The 16,127-nt window shown below is 38.2% G+C and overlaps 1 protein-coding gene across 2 annotated transcripts in view; it reads left to right on the top strand.

Annotated features, from left to right (window-relative positions):
* The first annotated feature begins 3,351 nt into the window (after window positions 1-3,351).
* The window catches only part of PLEKHS1 (pleckstrin homology domain containing S1), a 31,597-nt gene continuing 18,821 nt past the window's right edge, over window positions 3,352-16,127 (top strand). For both annotated transcript variants that reach the window (XM_065521427.2, XM_045361576.3), the window contains exons 1-2: window positions 3,352-3,427; window positions 5,555-5,601. In XM_065521427.2, the coding sequence (XP_065377499.1) occupies window positions 5,574-5,601 (28 nt within the window). In that variant the 5' untranslated portion in view covers window positions 3,352-3,427; window positions 5,555-5,573. The remainder of the gene's footprint in view (window positions 3,428-5,554; window positions 5,602-16,127) is intronic.

The following is a 16,127-nucleotide window of genomic DNA, read 5'->3' on the forward strand; positions in this document are numbered from 1 at the left end:
CAATCAGATGTAAGAGAAAGTCTTATCCAGGACTTGTAGGAGAAATTTTTCTCCATGAAGTGAAAAGCACATAAGGAGAATGCTCATTTTCTCCCAACACTTCCCTGCTGCTTGAGATGGTGTGTTGTGGAAACATGATACTTACGACAGCCAACTTCTGGCCGTATGGAAAAGGCCAAGAAAATCGGAGACATAACCTTAGTTCTGACATCACTGAGTCATCAAAATAAGTCTGGAAATGCTTCAGTCCAGACTTCTTGCATGATGTATGATAAATAAATTATAAGCCACTATTGTTGACTGTTGGGTTTTTTTTTTTTCTTTTTTAACAGCTAAAACAGTCCTAACCATAGAGCAATTTCCAAAATCAGTCATGGAAGAGAATCACATAAAATTATACAAAATGCTTTATATCATCAGTTCCTTTCTCTTTACAAACATCAGATGATTCAGACCACAACCAAACAGATGATAGAAAATAGGTCTTGGTTTGATACCGTTTTTAACATAATCTAAAAGATACGCTTGTTATTACTTTGTTCTGTGTACAGCTTTCTCCTTGCTTTCCTTGAATTCTTTGTTCCAGAGAAGAGGTATAGTAAGGATGCTTTGAAGTGATGTGATTGATGTCACTCCTTTACCAGTGTCACTGACAAGGACACATTTACTATCCACATGGACAATGAGCATGCGGCATGGAGTGAAAAGGCCTGCACGCTAATAAGCCCTTGACTTTGACTCAAAGGCATAATCATAATCAGAGATAAATGGGTACTTAGAGATTTTTGGGGAAGGATAGTAATGGGATTACAAGGCCCAAATATCTGGCAACCTATGCAATATCACACAGTCAGAGTAGGCCGAGAGCAAGGCCAACTGATCTCAGCCCAGGACTCACATAGTGTAGCGTATGAAAGAACACACACAGGCTTTGGAGTCAAGACAGACCAGTCTGATTTCTGTGGGTCACTTACTAGCTGCATGATCCTTAGCTAGTTATTTAATCTCTCTAAATTTAAATTTCCTCCTTTAAAATTAGGAATAATAAAATTTATTCTGCAACAAGGTAGAATTAAATGAGATATCCTATGTAAAACAAAAATCTCCAATAAGTAGTAGGTATTGCCATGCCATATAAACTGTTCAGTTGTGTTTTGGTTAAGAGGCAGCAGAACTAAAGAGCATCTTCATGACAGAGAAGCTCAATTAACAAAGTCATCGAATAACTCATCTGATCTTTCAGATGAACAGGCGATTGCTTATTGCGACAGGTAATCCATACCTTGTTACAGGTCATTGGAGACAACTTAAAAAACCTATGCTTGTGTTTCATAGGGATGTTTGTTTCACAAGTTTAGTATTTGATGTCTGTGCCAGTTTTTGTTTGCTTTTCAGTTTTTATTTTATGGGTTCATCTACAGTACAAATAGCTTTATTAGGCTTCTTCCCCCAAAGAGTTTTGTAATACTATGGGAAAATAATACAAAAAAGCCTAGAATAGGGTGGGTTTGAAGGGTGGGTAGGTGGATGGACAGACAGATGAACAGGTTGCTGACGGAAAGCCCATCTAACTGACTCATAGGTATCCTTTCTAAAGGAACACAAGTCTGACAGTAACTTTCCCTCTTCCCCTTTTTGGTTAGGTCTCTATATTATAACAATGGTCTGTCTGGACTTTACAGTTCCCAAGTAAGTGGAAATCAGTACAAGCTTTTTATGAACTACTTAGAGCTACAACTAGTATCTGATTAAAGATCTAATGTAAAGATACTATCTGCAGAATAGTCCAAAGTTGGCCTAAAAGAACATCCAGGAAATACTGTTAGGTCATTCTTTGTCTTGTTATAAAGAAATACCTGAGATTTGGTAATTTATAAAGAAAAGAGGTTTAACTGGCCCATGGCTCTGCCAGCTGTACAGGGAGCATAGTGCTGGCATCTCTCAGCTTCTGGGAAGGCCTCAAGGCGCTTTCTTTTACTCGTGGTAGAAGGTGAGGCGGGAGTAGGCATGTCACCTGGTGAGAGTGGGAGCAGTAGAGTTGGGGGAGATGCCACACACTTTTAAACAAAGACCTCGCTACAACTCACTCACTATCTCAGACACAGAACTAAGCCATGAGGGATCCATCCCCAGGACCCAATACCTCCAGCTAGACTCCGCCTCCATCACTGGGGATTACATCTCAACGTGAGATTTGGAGGGGACATCCGAACTATATCAAATTTAAGAAGTTGTTTTTCCTAAATCAAGCAAAACTGATCCTGTGCAGGAAGCAAATAATATATTAATAATTTCTGTATGCCTGAAGTCCAGCTAGGTTTGCTAAATGAAGGAGCCAATAACATCTACCCTCCATAGGATGCAAAAGAGAAAAACAAAGAAATAACCTCTGCTGAATGCTAACTGTGGATAAAGCACTGTGCTAGATGCTTTTTATATGTGAAATTTTACTTAACTTAAAAAAAAAAAAAAAAACCTATGAAGTCAGTATTATCTGTCCCATTTTGCAGATGAGGAAACAGACTCAGAGAACTCCAGTTAACTTGCCAAGACCGCACAATGGATCCATGGCTGAGCTGATTCCAGGCCAGCTACCCTCGTGAGGATGAGGATTAAAATGATGTACTTTTACTTCTAAAGGTAGTAGAACAGGATAAAATCCATTGTCACTTCTTCCTCTCCCCTAGAAATTTGTAATATACATGAAAATATATCTAAGACACTTTGGTGGCTGGATGCCACTCAGCAGGTCTAAGCATGATGGTTTATTCAATTGCTGCTGGTGGCTGTGCAGGGGAACATGCCTAGCGCCACCCTGTTGATGATAACACTCTGTTATGGCTGAATGAGCAACTCTTCCTGGAAACCATTGGCATGTACAAGTGTGTTAGAGAAACCAGGTTTTTTGTTTCCTCATCTGGTACAAAGGAACCCTTTCTATCCTTCCCAGGAAGACATTGGTTAATATATGGCTGAGGGAGGCAAAGGGAATTTTTTTCAGTGGTAGTTGCCGCAGACGGTTGAGGATAAATTGGCATTGTTCTCAATAAGGGTTATTGTAATCATGGTCCAAAGTCTGGCAGGAATTTTTTTATTATTATTAATTTGTTTGCTGTCATTTTTGAAATGAAATGTTTGCTTATCATTTTCCCGTGCTAGACAGCTGGGACACCAAGGCGGTTCTGCGACGAGCCACAGGTATGAAGCCCCAGAACTTCCCCCGAGGGCACAGCTTCCATTTCAATTTGGGGCAATAATAAAATCTGCTCAAGAATAGTTGTTTGGGAACTTCCTGGTGGTTCAGATTTCAAGCACAGCTTGTGCTTAATCTTCACCCAGGCACCAAGGCTCAGTGTCAGCAGGAGTTCAGGAATCTTCAGGACAAGGCACTTTCCTGAGCATTGGACCAGCGACCACTTGGCTTCCAGTAAGTACTGCTTGGTGTATCTGGTTTGGACTCCCAAGACTGGGATGATCTAGAAGCTTTTTTGCAATTGAGCAATTGCAAATTTGGAAATGGAAAATTTTGCAGATATGCAGTATTTCCATGGGCTCTTTCTTCATAAGCTTCCTAGGCTATACTAGAGTCAGAGGGAAACAGGATGGACCTCTTGGTATGTTGTATTCCCTAAATCCAAAATAATGTTATATTTTAAATAGGTTAGGCGTGATTGTGGGGAGATTCTCCTGAATGAGGTCAAACAGCTAAATCAGAAAGGTTTTCTTTTTTGTTTGGGGGCAACGACAAGAAATGCAAGCAGAACTATGACAAGACTTAATTCTACTTTCTTAGGTAGGAGGAAGAACAAAGTAGGCCAGCTCTCAAGTTAGAATTCTGGTTCTGCTTCTTTTTCATTACATGATCAAAGGCAAGTTGTGTAATCTCTCTGATAACCATTTCCTCATCTGTAAATGGGCATTGTATCATTGTAAAAACAGTGCAAGCTTTAGAGTATGGTTATGAGGATAGGATGAGATTGTATATGTATACGTGAAATTATATGTATACATATACATAAAATCTTTCATATACATATTGCTTAGAAGTGTCTGGAATGTATTAAGTACTCAAAAACTGCTACCCATTATTAAACAACCATAGAATCATAGAATATCTGAGCTGGAAAGGACCTAACAACTAGCATTTATTGAGCTTCTATTATGCACTGAGGAGTGCTCATCAACAGGGTGTCTCCAGTGATGCTCCCAGCAATCTGATGAGGGTGGTAATAACCTTTATGTTACAGATGAATAAATGGAGGTGTAGAGAAGTATTAGAAATGGGTGTAGAGAAGTATTAGAAATGGAAGTGTAGAGAAGTATTATAAAGTATCAAAGATCACATTCCTCATAATTCATGGAGATGAAATTTAAACCCAGATACCAGAGCTAGCACTCTAAACCACCACACCCTACTGCCTTATCTGTCCTCTCATTTTTATGGTGGGTGGGGAGATGAACGAAGAATGGTCACAACACACGACTCCGGAGCACTTCACAGACCCTGGAAGGACAGAGATATCCTCCAAAGCACACTTTGACATCCACAGGGTACAGGGCAGGCAAACGTTATTTGGGAGTGTCCATGAGCATGAATGTGGTGCTGTGTGGAGTTCTGCCAGGGGACCTAGGTCCAAGTCACCTCAGTCTTCTCTCAAATGCAACTTTTCATTTGTAAAATGAGCTGTCTCAGAATGAGGCCATTCTGAAACACACAAAAAGAGTATGCAAATGCATTTCATAAACTTTAAAGGCTTTAGAAATATTTTATTTTAAAAATGATTTTTTTGGCTTTTTGACAAAGAGCAGCTCAAAAACAGTGGCGTAATCTAGGGTCACTGCAACCTCCACCTCCTGGGTTCAAGCGACTCTCCTGTCTCAGCCTCCTGAGGGATTATAGGCAAGTGGTAGGATTACAGGCGCAGACCACGACGCCTGGCTAATTTTTGTATTTTTAGTAGAGACAGGGTTTCACCATGTTGGTCAGGCTGGTCTCGAACTCCTGACCTCGTGATCTGCCTGCCTCAGCCTCCCAAAGTGCTGGGATTACAGGTGTGAGCCACCATGCCTGGCAGTCCTTATTCTTAAGTTTCCCCTGGAGAAAGCGAGCCTCTGGCATGGAGAAGGGCTTATCTTGGGCTTCCTCTAAGCCAGTGAGGCTTTCTCAACTGTATTGGCTCCATGACATCCTGCCCTTTGCCCTGTTCTTATCTCTTCTTGGTGTTGCCATCCCCTAGCTCTCTTATCAAAGCCTCTTATGCAGCAAGAACAGAGAAAGTCCAAGGAAGACAGCTCCTTCAGTCATCTCAACAACACCTCCGCAGAACCACCCACTGAGTGAGGACAAGCTGCTTGGATGCGTCCCCATTACCGCAGCTACTGTCAGCCTCAGGCCCAGGGAGGGAAATACTAAAGAAAGAATGGGAATGGGAAACTCATAACCCATCTCAGCAACGTTCATGAGCACAATCCCAATACTTACTGAAGCGGTGGCTGGTCAATGAAACACGCATGCTGTTGTTTGGGGACTAACACTAACCCTTCCTTTTGACAGGGGAGGACACACAGCCGTCATGGAACCCAAACCTCAGAAGAGTCCAGGTACCCGAGGGGTATAATCTCAGAAACAGAAATCTTTTTATTGAAAATGCCCCACAGTTCCCTTTAAGCTAACCAGGATACAGAACTTGGTGGTTTTTGTGTATATTTTGTTTTGTTTCTTTTGTTTGCTCTGTTGCCTAGGCAGGAGTACAGTGACGCGATCTCAGCTCACTGCAACCTCCCGGGCTCAAGTGATCCTCTAACTTCAGCCTTCTGAGTAGCCGGCGCTACAGGCATACGCCAGCATGCCTGCCTAATTTTCATGTTTTTAGTAGAGGTGGGGTTTCTCCATGTTGGCCAGGCTGGCCTCAAACTCCTGGCCTAAGGTGATCCGCCCGCCTCAGCCTCCCAAAGTGCTGAGATTACAGGCATGAGCCACCATGTCCAGCCCCAGAACTTAGTTTTGGTGGGGATAATGGGTAACATTCTATGACAATGTTTTTGGTTTGGGGAGTGTAGCAGGAACTACTGGATTCAATTAATTATCGTGTAAGAGTTTACCTGTCTAGAAGTTTAGCATTTTCTGATTTTTATGAGCCAAATTTTCCATTCATTACCCAAAGATGATGTTAATAGTAAACTATGGGCCAGCAAAGATTAGAGAATATTTTCTTAATTTTACATGAAACTCTCACTTAGAGAAGCTGCTTGCATTGTCACTACGGCTTATTATGAGGGTAGCTCAATGTATGGTATTCAAATATCCTTGCTCATATTCATACACTTCTTTGTAGGTGAGTGGACAGAAAAGCTAAATTTAGGATGAAGTCACTTAGAAGTTAAATTATCCAATTCAACTCAAAAATATTTACAAAGCACCTATTACTAGTAAGTCTTTGTGCTTTGGGTTGCAGGGGATATACAGATTAATAGAGAGGAGTCATTGCCCTCAAAGAGTTTTAAAATGTTGTTGGTGGGAGGCTGAGGCAGGTAGATCACTTAAGATCAGGAGTTTGAGACCAGCTTGGCCAACATGGTGAAACCTTGTCTCTACTAAAAATACAAAAATTCACCGGGCGTGGTGGTGTGCGCCTGTAATGCCAGCTAATGAAGAGGCTGAGGCAGGAGAATCGCTTGAACCTGGGAGGTGGAGGTTGCAGAGAACCAAGATCGCATCATTGCACTCCAGCCTGGGTAATAAAGCAAGACTCTGTCTCAAAAAAATAAAATAAAATAAAATCTTGTCGGGAACTTAAACACATGCAAATCACTGTGCTGGGAAATTAAGATTAGCCTGTGATGGAAATCATGAAATAAGTACAAATGCTATGGGGTCTGAAGAAGAAAAAGCATTTAAGTAGCAATGAGAATCCAGAGAGGTTTTATAGGAAAGGCATTTGAGCTAGAACCTATAGGAGGAGTAGGGATTTTAAAGAAATCAGAAAAAAGAGCACATCCCAGAAGGAGGAACGGCATGACCAAAGCAATGAAATGGTATAGAAGCAGAATGTGTCAGAGCTGAATATACTTACAAGGTAGGAGAAGGGAAAATGGAGGATGAGGCTGCAGAAAGTTGTTGCCACATTGTGCCAGACCTTGACCACATGTGACAGGTAACGTTGAAGCATTTTGAGCATTTTAAGTATGGAAGCTGCATGGTCAGATCTGCATTTTAGATTTTTTTTTTTTTTTTTTTTTTTTTGAGACGAAGTCTCACTCTGTCGTCCAGTCCGGAGTGTAGTGGCACGATCTCAACTCACTGCAACCTCTGCCTCCTGGGTTCAAGCAATTCTCTGCCTCAGCCTCCCGAGTAGCTGGGATTATAGGTGCCCACCACCATGCCTGGCTAATTTTTTTTTTTTTTTTTTTTGTATTTTTAGTAGAGACAGGGTTTCACCATCTTGGCCAGGCTGGTCTTGAATGCCTGCCCTCGTGATCCACTTGCCTTGGCCTCCCAAAATGCTGGGATTATAGGCGCGAGCACCGCACCCAGCTGATTCGCCATATTTTAATAGCTTTATTGTAGTTTATTGTAATTGGCAGACAATAAACTATATATATATCTAAAATATACAATTTGATACAAGTTTTGATATGAAACATAAACAGGAATACCTCAGAGATATTTCAAGCTCATTTCCATACCACCGCAACCAAGCAAATATCACAATAAAGCTAGTCACATGAATGTATTGGATTCCATAAAAGTTATGTGTACACTATACTGTAGTTGAGTGTATAATAGCATTATGTCTAAGGAAACAATTTGCATACCTTAATTAAATATATTTTATTGCTAAAGTTTGCTAACAATTATCTGAGCCTTCAGTGAGTCATAATCTTTTTGCTGACGGAGGGTCTTGCCTCAGTGTTGATGGCTGCTGAGTAATCAGGCAGGTTGTTGCTGAAGGTGGGGGTGGCTGTGACAATTTCTTATAATAAGACAACGGTGAAGTTGACCACATCGATCGATTGTACTTTCATGAAAAATTTCTCTATAGCACGTGGTGCTGTTTGGTAACATTCTACCTACAGTGGAACTTCTTTCCAAATTGGAATCAATCCTCTCAAACCCTGACTCTGATTTCTCAACTAAGTTTATGTAATATTTTAAATCCTTTATTGTGATTTCAAAAATAAACACAGCATGTTCACCAGCTGTAGATTCCATCTCAAGAAAACTCTTTTCATATCCCATAAGAAGCAGCTCCTCATCTGTTGAAGTTTGATCATGGATTGCAGCAATTCAGTCACATCTTCAGGGTTCACTTCTAATTCTAGTTCTCTTGTTATTTTCACCACATCTGCAGTGACTTCCTCCACTGAAGGAAGTTTTGAACCCCTCAAAGTCATCGGGGAGTATTGGAATCTACTTCTTCCAGACTCCTGTTCATGTTGATATTTTGACCTCCTTCTAGGAATCATGAATATTTATAATGACATCTAGAATGGTGAATCCTTTCCAGAAGGTATTCAACTAACTTTGCCAAGATCCGTCAGAGGAATCACTGTCTATAACAGCCATAGTCTTATGAAATGTATTTCTTAAATAATAAGACTTAAAAGTTGAAATTACTCCTTGATCCAGGGGCTACAGACTAGATGTTGTGTTAGCAGGCGTGTAAATGGCATTAATCTCCTTGTACATCTCCATCAGAGCTCTTGGGTGACCAGGTGTATTGTCAATGATAACTAATATTTTGAAAGGAATCTCTTTTTTTTTCTAAGTAGCAGGTCTCTGCAGTGGGCTTAGAAATATTCATCAAACCATATTATAAACAGATATGCTGTCACCCAGGCTTTGTTGTTGTATTTATAGAGCATGAGTAGAGTAGATTTAGTATAATTAAGGGCCTTAGGATTTTCTAGCTTTTAATTGAAAGTGAGAGACATGTAACTCCCCTTTCACTTGACACTCGCCTTCACTAGGAGGACATTGTAAAGTTATTAATTGGCCTAATTTCAATATTATTGAGTCTCATTGAATAGGGAGGTCCAAGGAGAGGGAGAGAGATGGGAGAATAGCCAGTCAGTGGAGCAATCAGAATACACACATTTTTTAAGTTCACCATCTTATATGGGCACCGTTCATACTGTCCCAAAACAATTACTCAAAGATCACTCATTGCTGGTCACCCTAATAGATACAATAACGATGAAAATGTTTGAAATATTGCAAGAATTACCAAAATGTGACACAGAGACACTAAGTGAGCACATGCTCTTGAAAAAATGGTCCCAGTAGACTTGCTCAGTGCAGGGTTGCCACAAACCTTCAATTTGCAAATAAAGAAAACTGCAATATAGGCAAAGCACAAAAAAGTGAAGTGCAACAAAATGAGGTCTGCCTGTATTTGATACATGTGACACCTGGGAAACCATCAAGATGGTAAATGTGGCCGGGTGTGGTGGCTCACACCTGTAATCCCAGCACTTTGGGAGACTGAGATGGGTGGATCACCTGAGGTCAGGAGTTCGAGACCAGCCTGGCCAACATGGTGAAACCCTGTCTCTACTAAAAATACAAATATTAGCCTGGTGTGGTGGTGGGCACCTGTAATCCCAGCTACTCGGGAGGCTGAGGCAAGAGAATCACTTGAACTGGGAGGCAGAGGTTGCAGTGAGCCAAGATTGTACCACTGCACTCCAGTCTGGGTAATAGAAGGAGATTCCGTCTCAAAATAAATAAATAAATAAATAGTAAACATACTCATCACTCTTGATGTTTTCTTGTGCCTGTTTGTAATCCTTTTCTGCACACCCAATCCCAGTCCCCATTGTTCTGTTTTCTCTCTAAGTTTGTTTGTATTTATTAGAGTTTAACATAAATGGAATCATATAGCATACACTGTTTTGTCTTTTTTCACTCAGCATAATTTTTAAAAAATATATCCATGGTATTGAGTGCACCAATAGTGCAGAAATAGTTCATGTGTTTTGATGAGTAGTATTCTATTATATGGATGTACTACAATTTGTTGATTCATTCACCTGTTGAATATCCAGGTTGCTTCCAGTCTTTACTTATTATAAAGCTAATATGAATATTTGTGCATTCTCTTTTGTGCATTAATTTTTGTAAAATCATATATTTCTTTATTTTAGCTAGAAGCAAAATGGCTGGGTCATATGGTTGGAGTATGCTTACTTTTCATCCAAATTTGTTAGATTTTTTTTTTAAAGCTTTATTAAGGTATAATTGACATACAGTAGGCTGACATGTTCAAAGTCTACAATTTAGTAAGCCTTGGCAAATGTACACACCCATAAAATTATCACTTAAGTCAAGATATGAGCATATTCATCAACCCCATGAACTTTCTTCGTCCCCTGCCTCCCAGTCTTCCATGCAGTCATACTTTCCCAGACAACCTTTGATCTGCTTTCTATCCCTATAAATTAGTTTGTGTATTCTGTAACTTTATATAGATATACTCATGCAGTATGAACATTTTCTGTCTGACTTCTTTTACTCAGCATAATTTTCTTGAGATTTACCCACGTCTTTTTTAAATAACATTTTCCTTTTTATTTCTCCCTTTCTAAGAACATGTAAATATAAAGTACAATAACAAGATACATATTGCTATTAATATGTATTAACAATTGTTAGCATTTTTAAGTATTAGCTCCAAGGCTGAAAGAAGGGAAGGAGAAAGGAAAGAGAGGAGGAGGAAAGGTAGGCAATAGGGAGAGGATAAGGAAGGGAAGAAAGCAGGAAAACAGAACTAAGGAAGGTTGAGCATATTTTCCCTTGTTTTCCTAGAATTTGGATTTCTTTATTTTTGGTTTGCCGGTTTGTATCTCTCAAAATACAAACAGTCTTTAATTTTAGAATGTCAGAGTACTTTTATTTTAGTTAAGGCTGATCTTTTTTAATTTTTAAATTAACATAAAAATCAATTTATTTATGGTGTACAATATGATGGTTTGATGTATATAAACATTGTGAAATGGCTAAATCAAGCTAATTAACATATGCATTACTCCACATATTTTTATGGAGTAAGTTAAAATCTACTCTCTCAGCAATTTTCAAGTATATATTAACTATAGTCACTATGTTGTACAATAAATTTCCTGAGTTGCATCTGTCAATAGTTTGTTCCTTTTTATTCCCATATAGTATTCCATTGTATAGATGTATCACAATATGTTAATCCTTTCACCTGTTGATAACATCGGGGTTGCTTCCAGTCTTTGGCTGTTACAAATAAAGCTGCTATCAACATTCATGACCAGTTTTTGTATTTGTATATTCCTTTACTTAAGAGTAGAGTGGGCCAGGTGTGATGGCTCACGCCTATAATCCCAGCACTTTGGGAGGCCAAGGCAGTAGTATCGCTTGAGCCCAGGAGTTCCAGACCAACCTGGGCTACATGGTGAGGTCAAAGCTGCAGTGAGCCATGATCATCCCACCTGGGTGACAGAGCAAGATCCTGTCTCAAATAAACAAACAAAAAGAGTACAACGGTTCTTTAACTTTTAAAAGAATTTAAAGAAAAATAACAATTTTAAAGTGAAAAGTTTGGTGGCATTTAGCACATTCACAATGTTGTACAACCATTACTTCTATCCAGTTCAAACTATTACCATCACTCCAGAAAAAAGGCTTACCCATAAAGCAATTTCTCCCTGTTCTCCCTTTCCCCCCAGCCCCCGTTAACTGCTAATCAGCATTCCATCTCTAGGGATTTATCTATCCCAGATATTTCACATCAATGAAATCATACAATATTTCACCTCTTGTGGCTGGCTTCTTTCACTCAGCATGACATTTTTGAGGTTCACCTACATTGTAGAATTTATCATTACTTCATTCCTTTTTACAGCTGACAAACATCCCGTTGTTCATGTATGCCACAATTTGTTGATCCATTTATTAATTGATGGACATTTGCACTGTTTCCATGTTTAGCTATTGTGAAAAGTGCTACTTGAACACGTGTGAACACGTATGTATTTGAGTACCTGTTTCAATTCTTTTGGGTATATGCCTAAGAGTAGAACTGAGGGATCATATAGTAAGCCCCTGTTTAACTTTTGTAGAAATCACCGAACTGTTTTCTGCAGTGGCTGAACCATTTTACATTCCATCACCAGTGTATGAGGGTTCCAGTTTTTCCACATCCTTGCCATTTTATTTTCCATGTTATTTTACTTTTTAAAAAAAATTAGACCAGGCACAGTGGCTCACACCTGTAATCTCAGCACTTTGGGAGGCTGAGGTGGTGGGTCACCTGAGGTCAGGAGTTCGAGACCAGCCTGGCCAATATGGCAAAACCCCATTTATACTAAAAATACAAAAATTAGCCAGGCATGGTGGCAGGCACCTGTAATCCCAGCTACTCGGGAGGCTGAGACAGGAGAATTGCTTGAACCTGGGAGGCGGAAGTTGCAGTGAGCCAAGGTTGAGCCACTGCAGCCTGGGCCACAGAGTGAGACTCCATCTCAAAAAAAAAAAAAAAAAAGAAAGAAAAGAAAAGAAAAAAGTTATGCCCATCCTAGTGAGCATGAAGTGGTTTCTTATTGTAATTTTGATCTACATTTCCTTAATGACTAAATGTGTTGCACAGCTTTCCTTGTGCTTATTGGCCATTTGCTTATTTTCTTTACAAGAATGTCTGTTCAAGTTCTTTGTTCACTTTTTAGTTGAGTTGTTTGTCTTTTGTATTGCATTGTAAGAGCTCTGTATATATTCTGGATAGTAGGCCCTGGTCAGACATATGACTTTTGATATCTTATTCTGTAGGTAGTCTTTTCACTTTCTTAATAATATCCTTTGATGCACAAAAGTTTTTAATTTTGATGAAGTCTAGTTTATCTATTTTTTGTTTGTTGCTTGTGCTTTTGGTATCATATCTAAGAATACATTGTCAAATCCAAGATCATAAAAACTTACACCTATGTTTTCTACTAAAAGTTTTATGGTTTTAGCTCTCATGTTAAGGTCATTTATTTATTTTGAGTTAACTTCATTATTTGGGATGACATAGGGGTCCAACTTCATTCTTTTGCATGTGAATACTCAGTTGGCCCAGCACCATTTATTGAAAAGACTGTTCTCTCCCCATTGAATGGCCGTGACCACTAATGTATGGGTTTGTTTCTGGACTCTCAATTCTATTCCATTGGCCTATGTATCTTATCTGTCCTTATACCAAAACCACACTCTTGATTATTGTAGCTTTGTAGTAAGTTTTGAAATTGGGAAGTGTGTGTACTCTTTGTTCTTTTTCTTTTTTTTTTCTTTTTTTTTTTTTTTTGAGACGGAGTCTCGCTCTGTCGCCCAGGCTGGAGTGCAGTGGCACGATCTCGGCTCACTGCAAGCTCCGCCTCCCGGGTTCACGCCATTCTCCTGCCTCAGCCTCCCGAGTAGCTGGGACTACAGGCGCCCACAACCGCGCCCGGCTAATTTTTTGTATTTTTAGTAGAGACGGGGTTTCACCGTGGTCTCGATCTCCTGACCTTGTGATCCGCCCGCCTCGGCCTCCCAAAGTGCTGGGATTACAGGCGTGAGCCACCGTGCCCGGCCTCTTTGTTCTTTTTCAAGATTATTTTGGATATTCAGGGCCCCTTGGTATTTTAGATGATTTTGAGGATTACCTTTTCCAGTTTTACAAGAAAAAAATGCCATTGGGATTTTAATAGACATTGCATTGAATTTATAGATTGCTTTAGGTAGTATTTATATCTTAACAGAATTAAGTCTTCCAATTCATAAATACGGAATGTTTTCCCAAAAATGTATGTCTTCTTTAATTTATTTCAGCAATTTTTCTAGTTTGCAGTGTACCAGTGTTTTTATCTGCCTAAATTTATCCCTAGGTACTTTATTCTTTTGGATGCTATTGTAAATGGAACTGTTTTCATAATTTTATTTTTGGATTCTTTATTGCTGGTTCATAGAAATATAGCTAACTTTTGTCTGTTGTTCTTCAATACTGCTGAATTTGTTTATTAGCTCTAGTAGTTTTCATGGATTCTTTGGGATTTTTAACATATGAGATTATGTCACTTGCAAATAGAAATGATTTTACTTCATTCTTTTCAATTTGGATGTTTTATTTATTTTTACTTATTTTTGATGCATTTTTTAATGTTTTAAACAATAAGTTTGCTAAGAGTTTTCAATCAAGAAGAGTAATGCCAGCCTCATAGAATGAGTTGAGAAATATTCCCTTGTCTTCAATTTTTTTGGGAGCCTTTGTGTAGAATTGATGATTTCTTGCTTACATGTTTGATCAAAGTGAACAGTACAGCCACTTGGGCCTAAAGTTTTCCTTATGTGAAGAATTTTTAACTACAATTCCAATTTCTTTAATAGCTATAGGAGGCTATTCAGGTCATCTATTTCTTCTTCAGTGACCTTTGTTGGTGTATTTCAAGGAATTTTTCAGTTTATCTAAGTTGCCAAATTTATTGGAATAAAGTTGTCCATAACATTTCTTTATTATCCTTTTAATATCAGTAGACTCTGTAGATATGTCCCCTCTCTCCTCCTAATATTGGTAAATTGTGTTTTCTCTCCAGTTTTTCTGGTCTATCTGCCTAGGTAGAGGTTTGTTAAGTTAATCCTTTTAATGGATTAACTTTGGTTTCATTGGTTGTCTCTGTTGTTTTTCTATGTTCTCTTTCATTGAATTCCACTTTTATCTTTATTATCTCGCTTCCTCTATTTACTTTTGGTTTCTTTCTTTTTTTTTTTTTTTTTCCAGTTTCATGTTCAGTTTCAGGTGGAAGCTGAGGTAATTAATTTGAGACTTTTATTCTTTTCAAACATGGCCATTTCTAACAAAGGCATTAAAAATTTTTCTCCCTAAGTACTGCTTTAGTGGCATCCACAAATTCTGATATCTTGTGTTTTAATTGTCATCCAGTATAAAAAACTCGCAAATTTATTTTTGGGATTTTTTAAATCTAGAGATTATTTATTTCAGGATCTTTTAAGAGGTCTTTCTGTTATTGATTTATAATTTGATTTCCTGGTGCTCTGAAGACATGATTTATATGATTTGAGTGCTTTTTAATTTATTGAGACTTGTTTTATGGTCCAGAATATAATTTATATTAATAAATGTTACATGTGCCCTTGAGAAGAATGTATAATCTGTTGTCATTGAGTGGAGTGTTCTATAAATATCAATCAGGTAAAGTTGGTTGGTAGCATTGTTCAAGCCTACTGTATTCTTGCTGATTTTCTACAAAACAGAAGAGAAGGGAATATTTCTCAACTCATTCTATGAGGCCAGCATCACTCTTCTTGATTGAAATCTCTTAGTAAGCTTATTATTTAAAACATTAAAAATGCATCCAAAATTTAAAATATCTATTTTAGAACTATTTGTTCTATCAATTCTTGAGAGAGGGATGTTAAAATTTCTGACTATAATTGTGGATGTGTCCATTTATTCATGCAGTTCTATCAGTTTTTGCTTCATGTATTTTAAAGCTCTGTTATAGGGGCATATATGTCTAAATTTTTATGTCCTCTTAGGATTAATTCATCCCTTTATTATTATGAAATGATATTCTTTGTCCTTGATAATATTATTTTCTTTAAAATCTGCGTTGATGTTAATACAGGCACTCCAGCTTTCTTTGACTAGCGTTGGCATAGCATATCTTTTTTTCCAGTTATTTCCTTGTAACCTACTTGTATTTTCATCTTTAAAGTGTGTTTCTTACAGGCACCATAGAGTTGAGTCTTGCTTTTTTATCCAATCTGGTCATCTCTGTTTTTTAATTGAGGTGTTTACACCATTTACATTTAACATGATTATTGATATAGTCCAGTGTAAGTGTATCATATTATTACTTATTTTCTATTTGTCCTATTGGTTATTTATTCTCCCTTTCCCTTTTTCTGCCTTCTTTCAGAATAATCAAATTTTTTATGAATCCACTTTATCTCCTTTGTTGGCTTATTAGTCATTACTTTCTGTTTTGTTATTTTACTGATTGCTTGAGGGTTTACACACATCACAGTCTAACTTCAAGTGATAGTATACCAATTCACATATAATAAAAGAACTTTACAAAAATATATTTCCATTTTTCCCTATTGGCCTTTATGCTACTGTTGG

This window comes from Macaca fascicularis, chromosome 9 (assembly GCF_037993035.2).
Source record: "Macaca fascicularis isolate 582-1 chromosome 9, T2T-MFA8v1.1".
Taxonomy (NCBI): domain Eukaryota; kingdom Metazoa; phylum Chordata; class Mammalia; order Primates; family Cercopithecidae; genus Macaca; species Macaca fascicularis.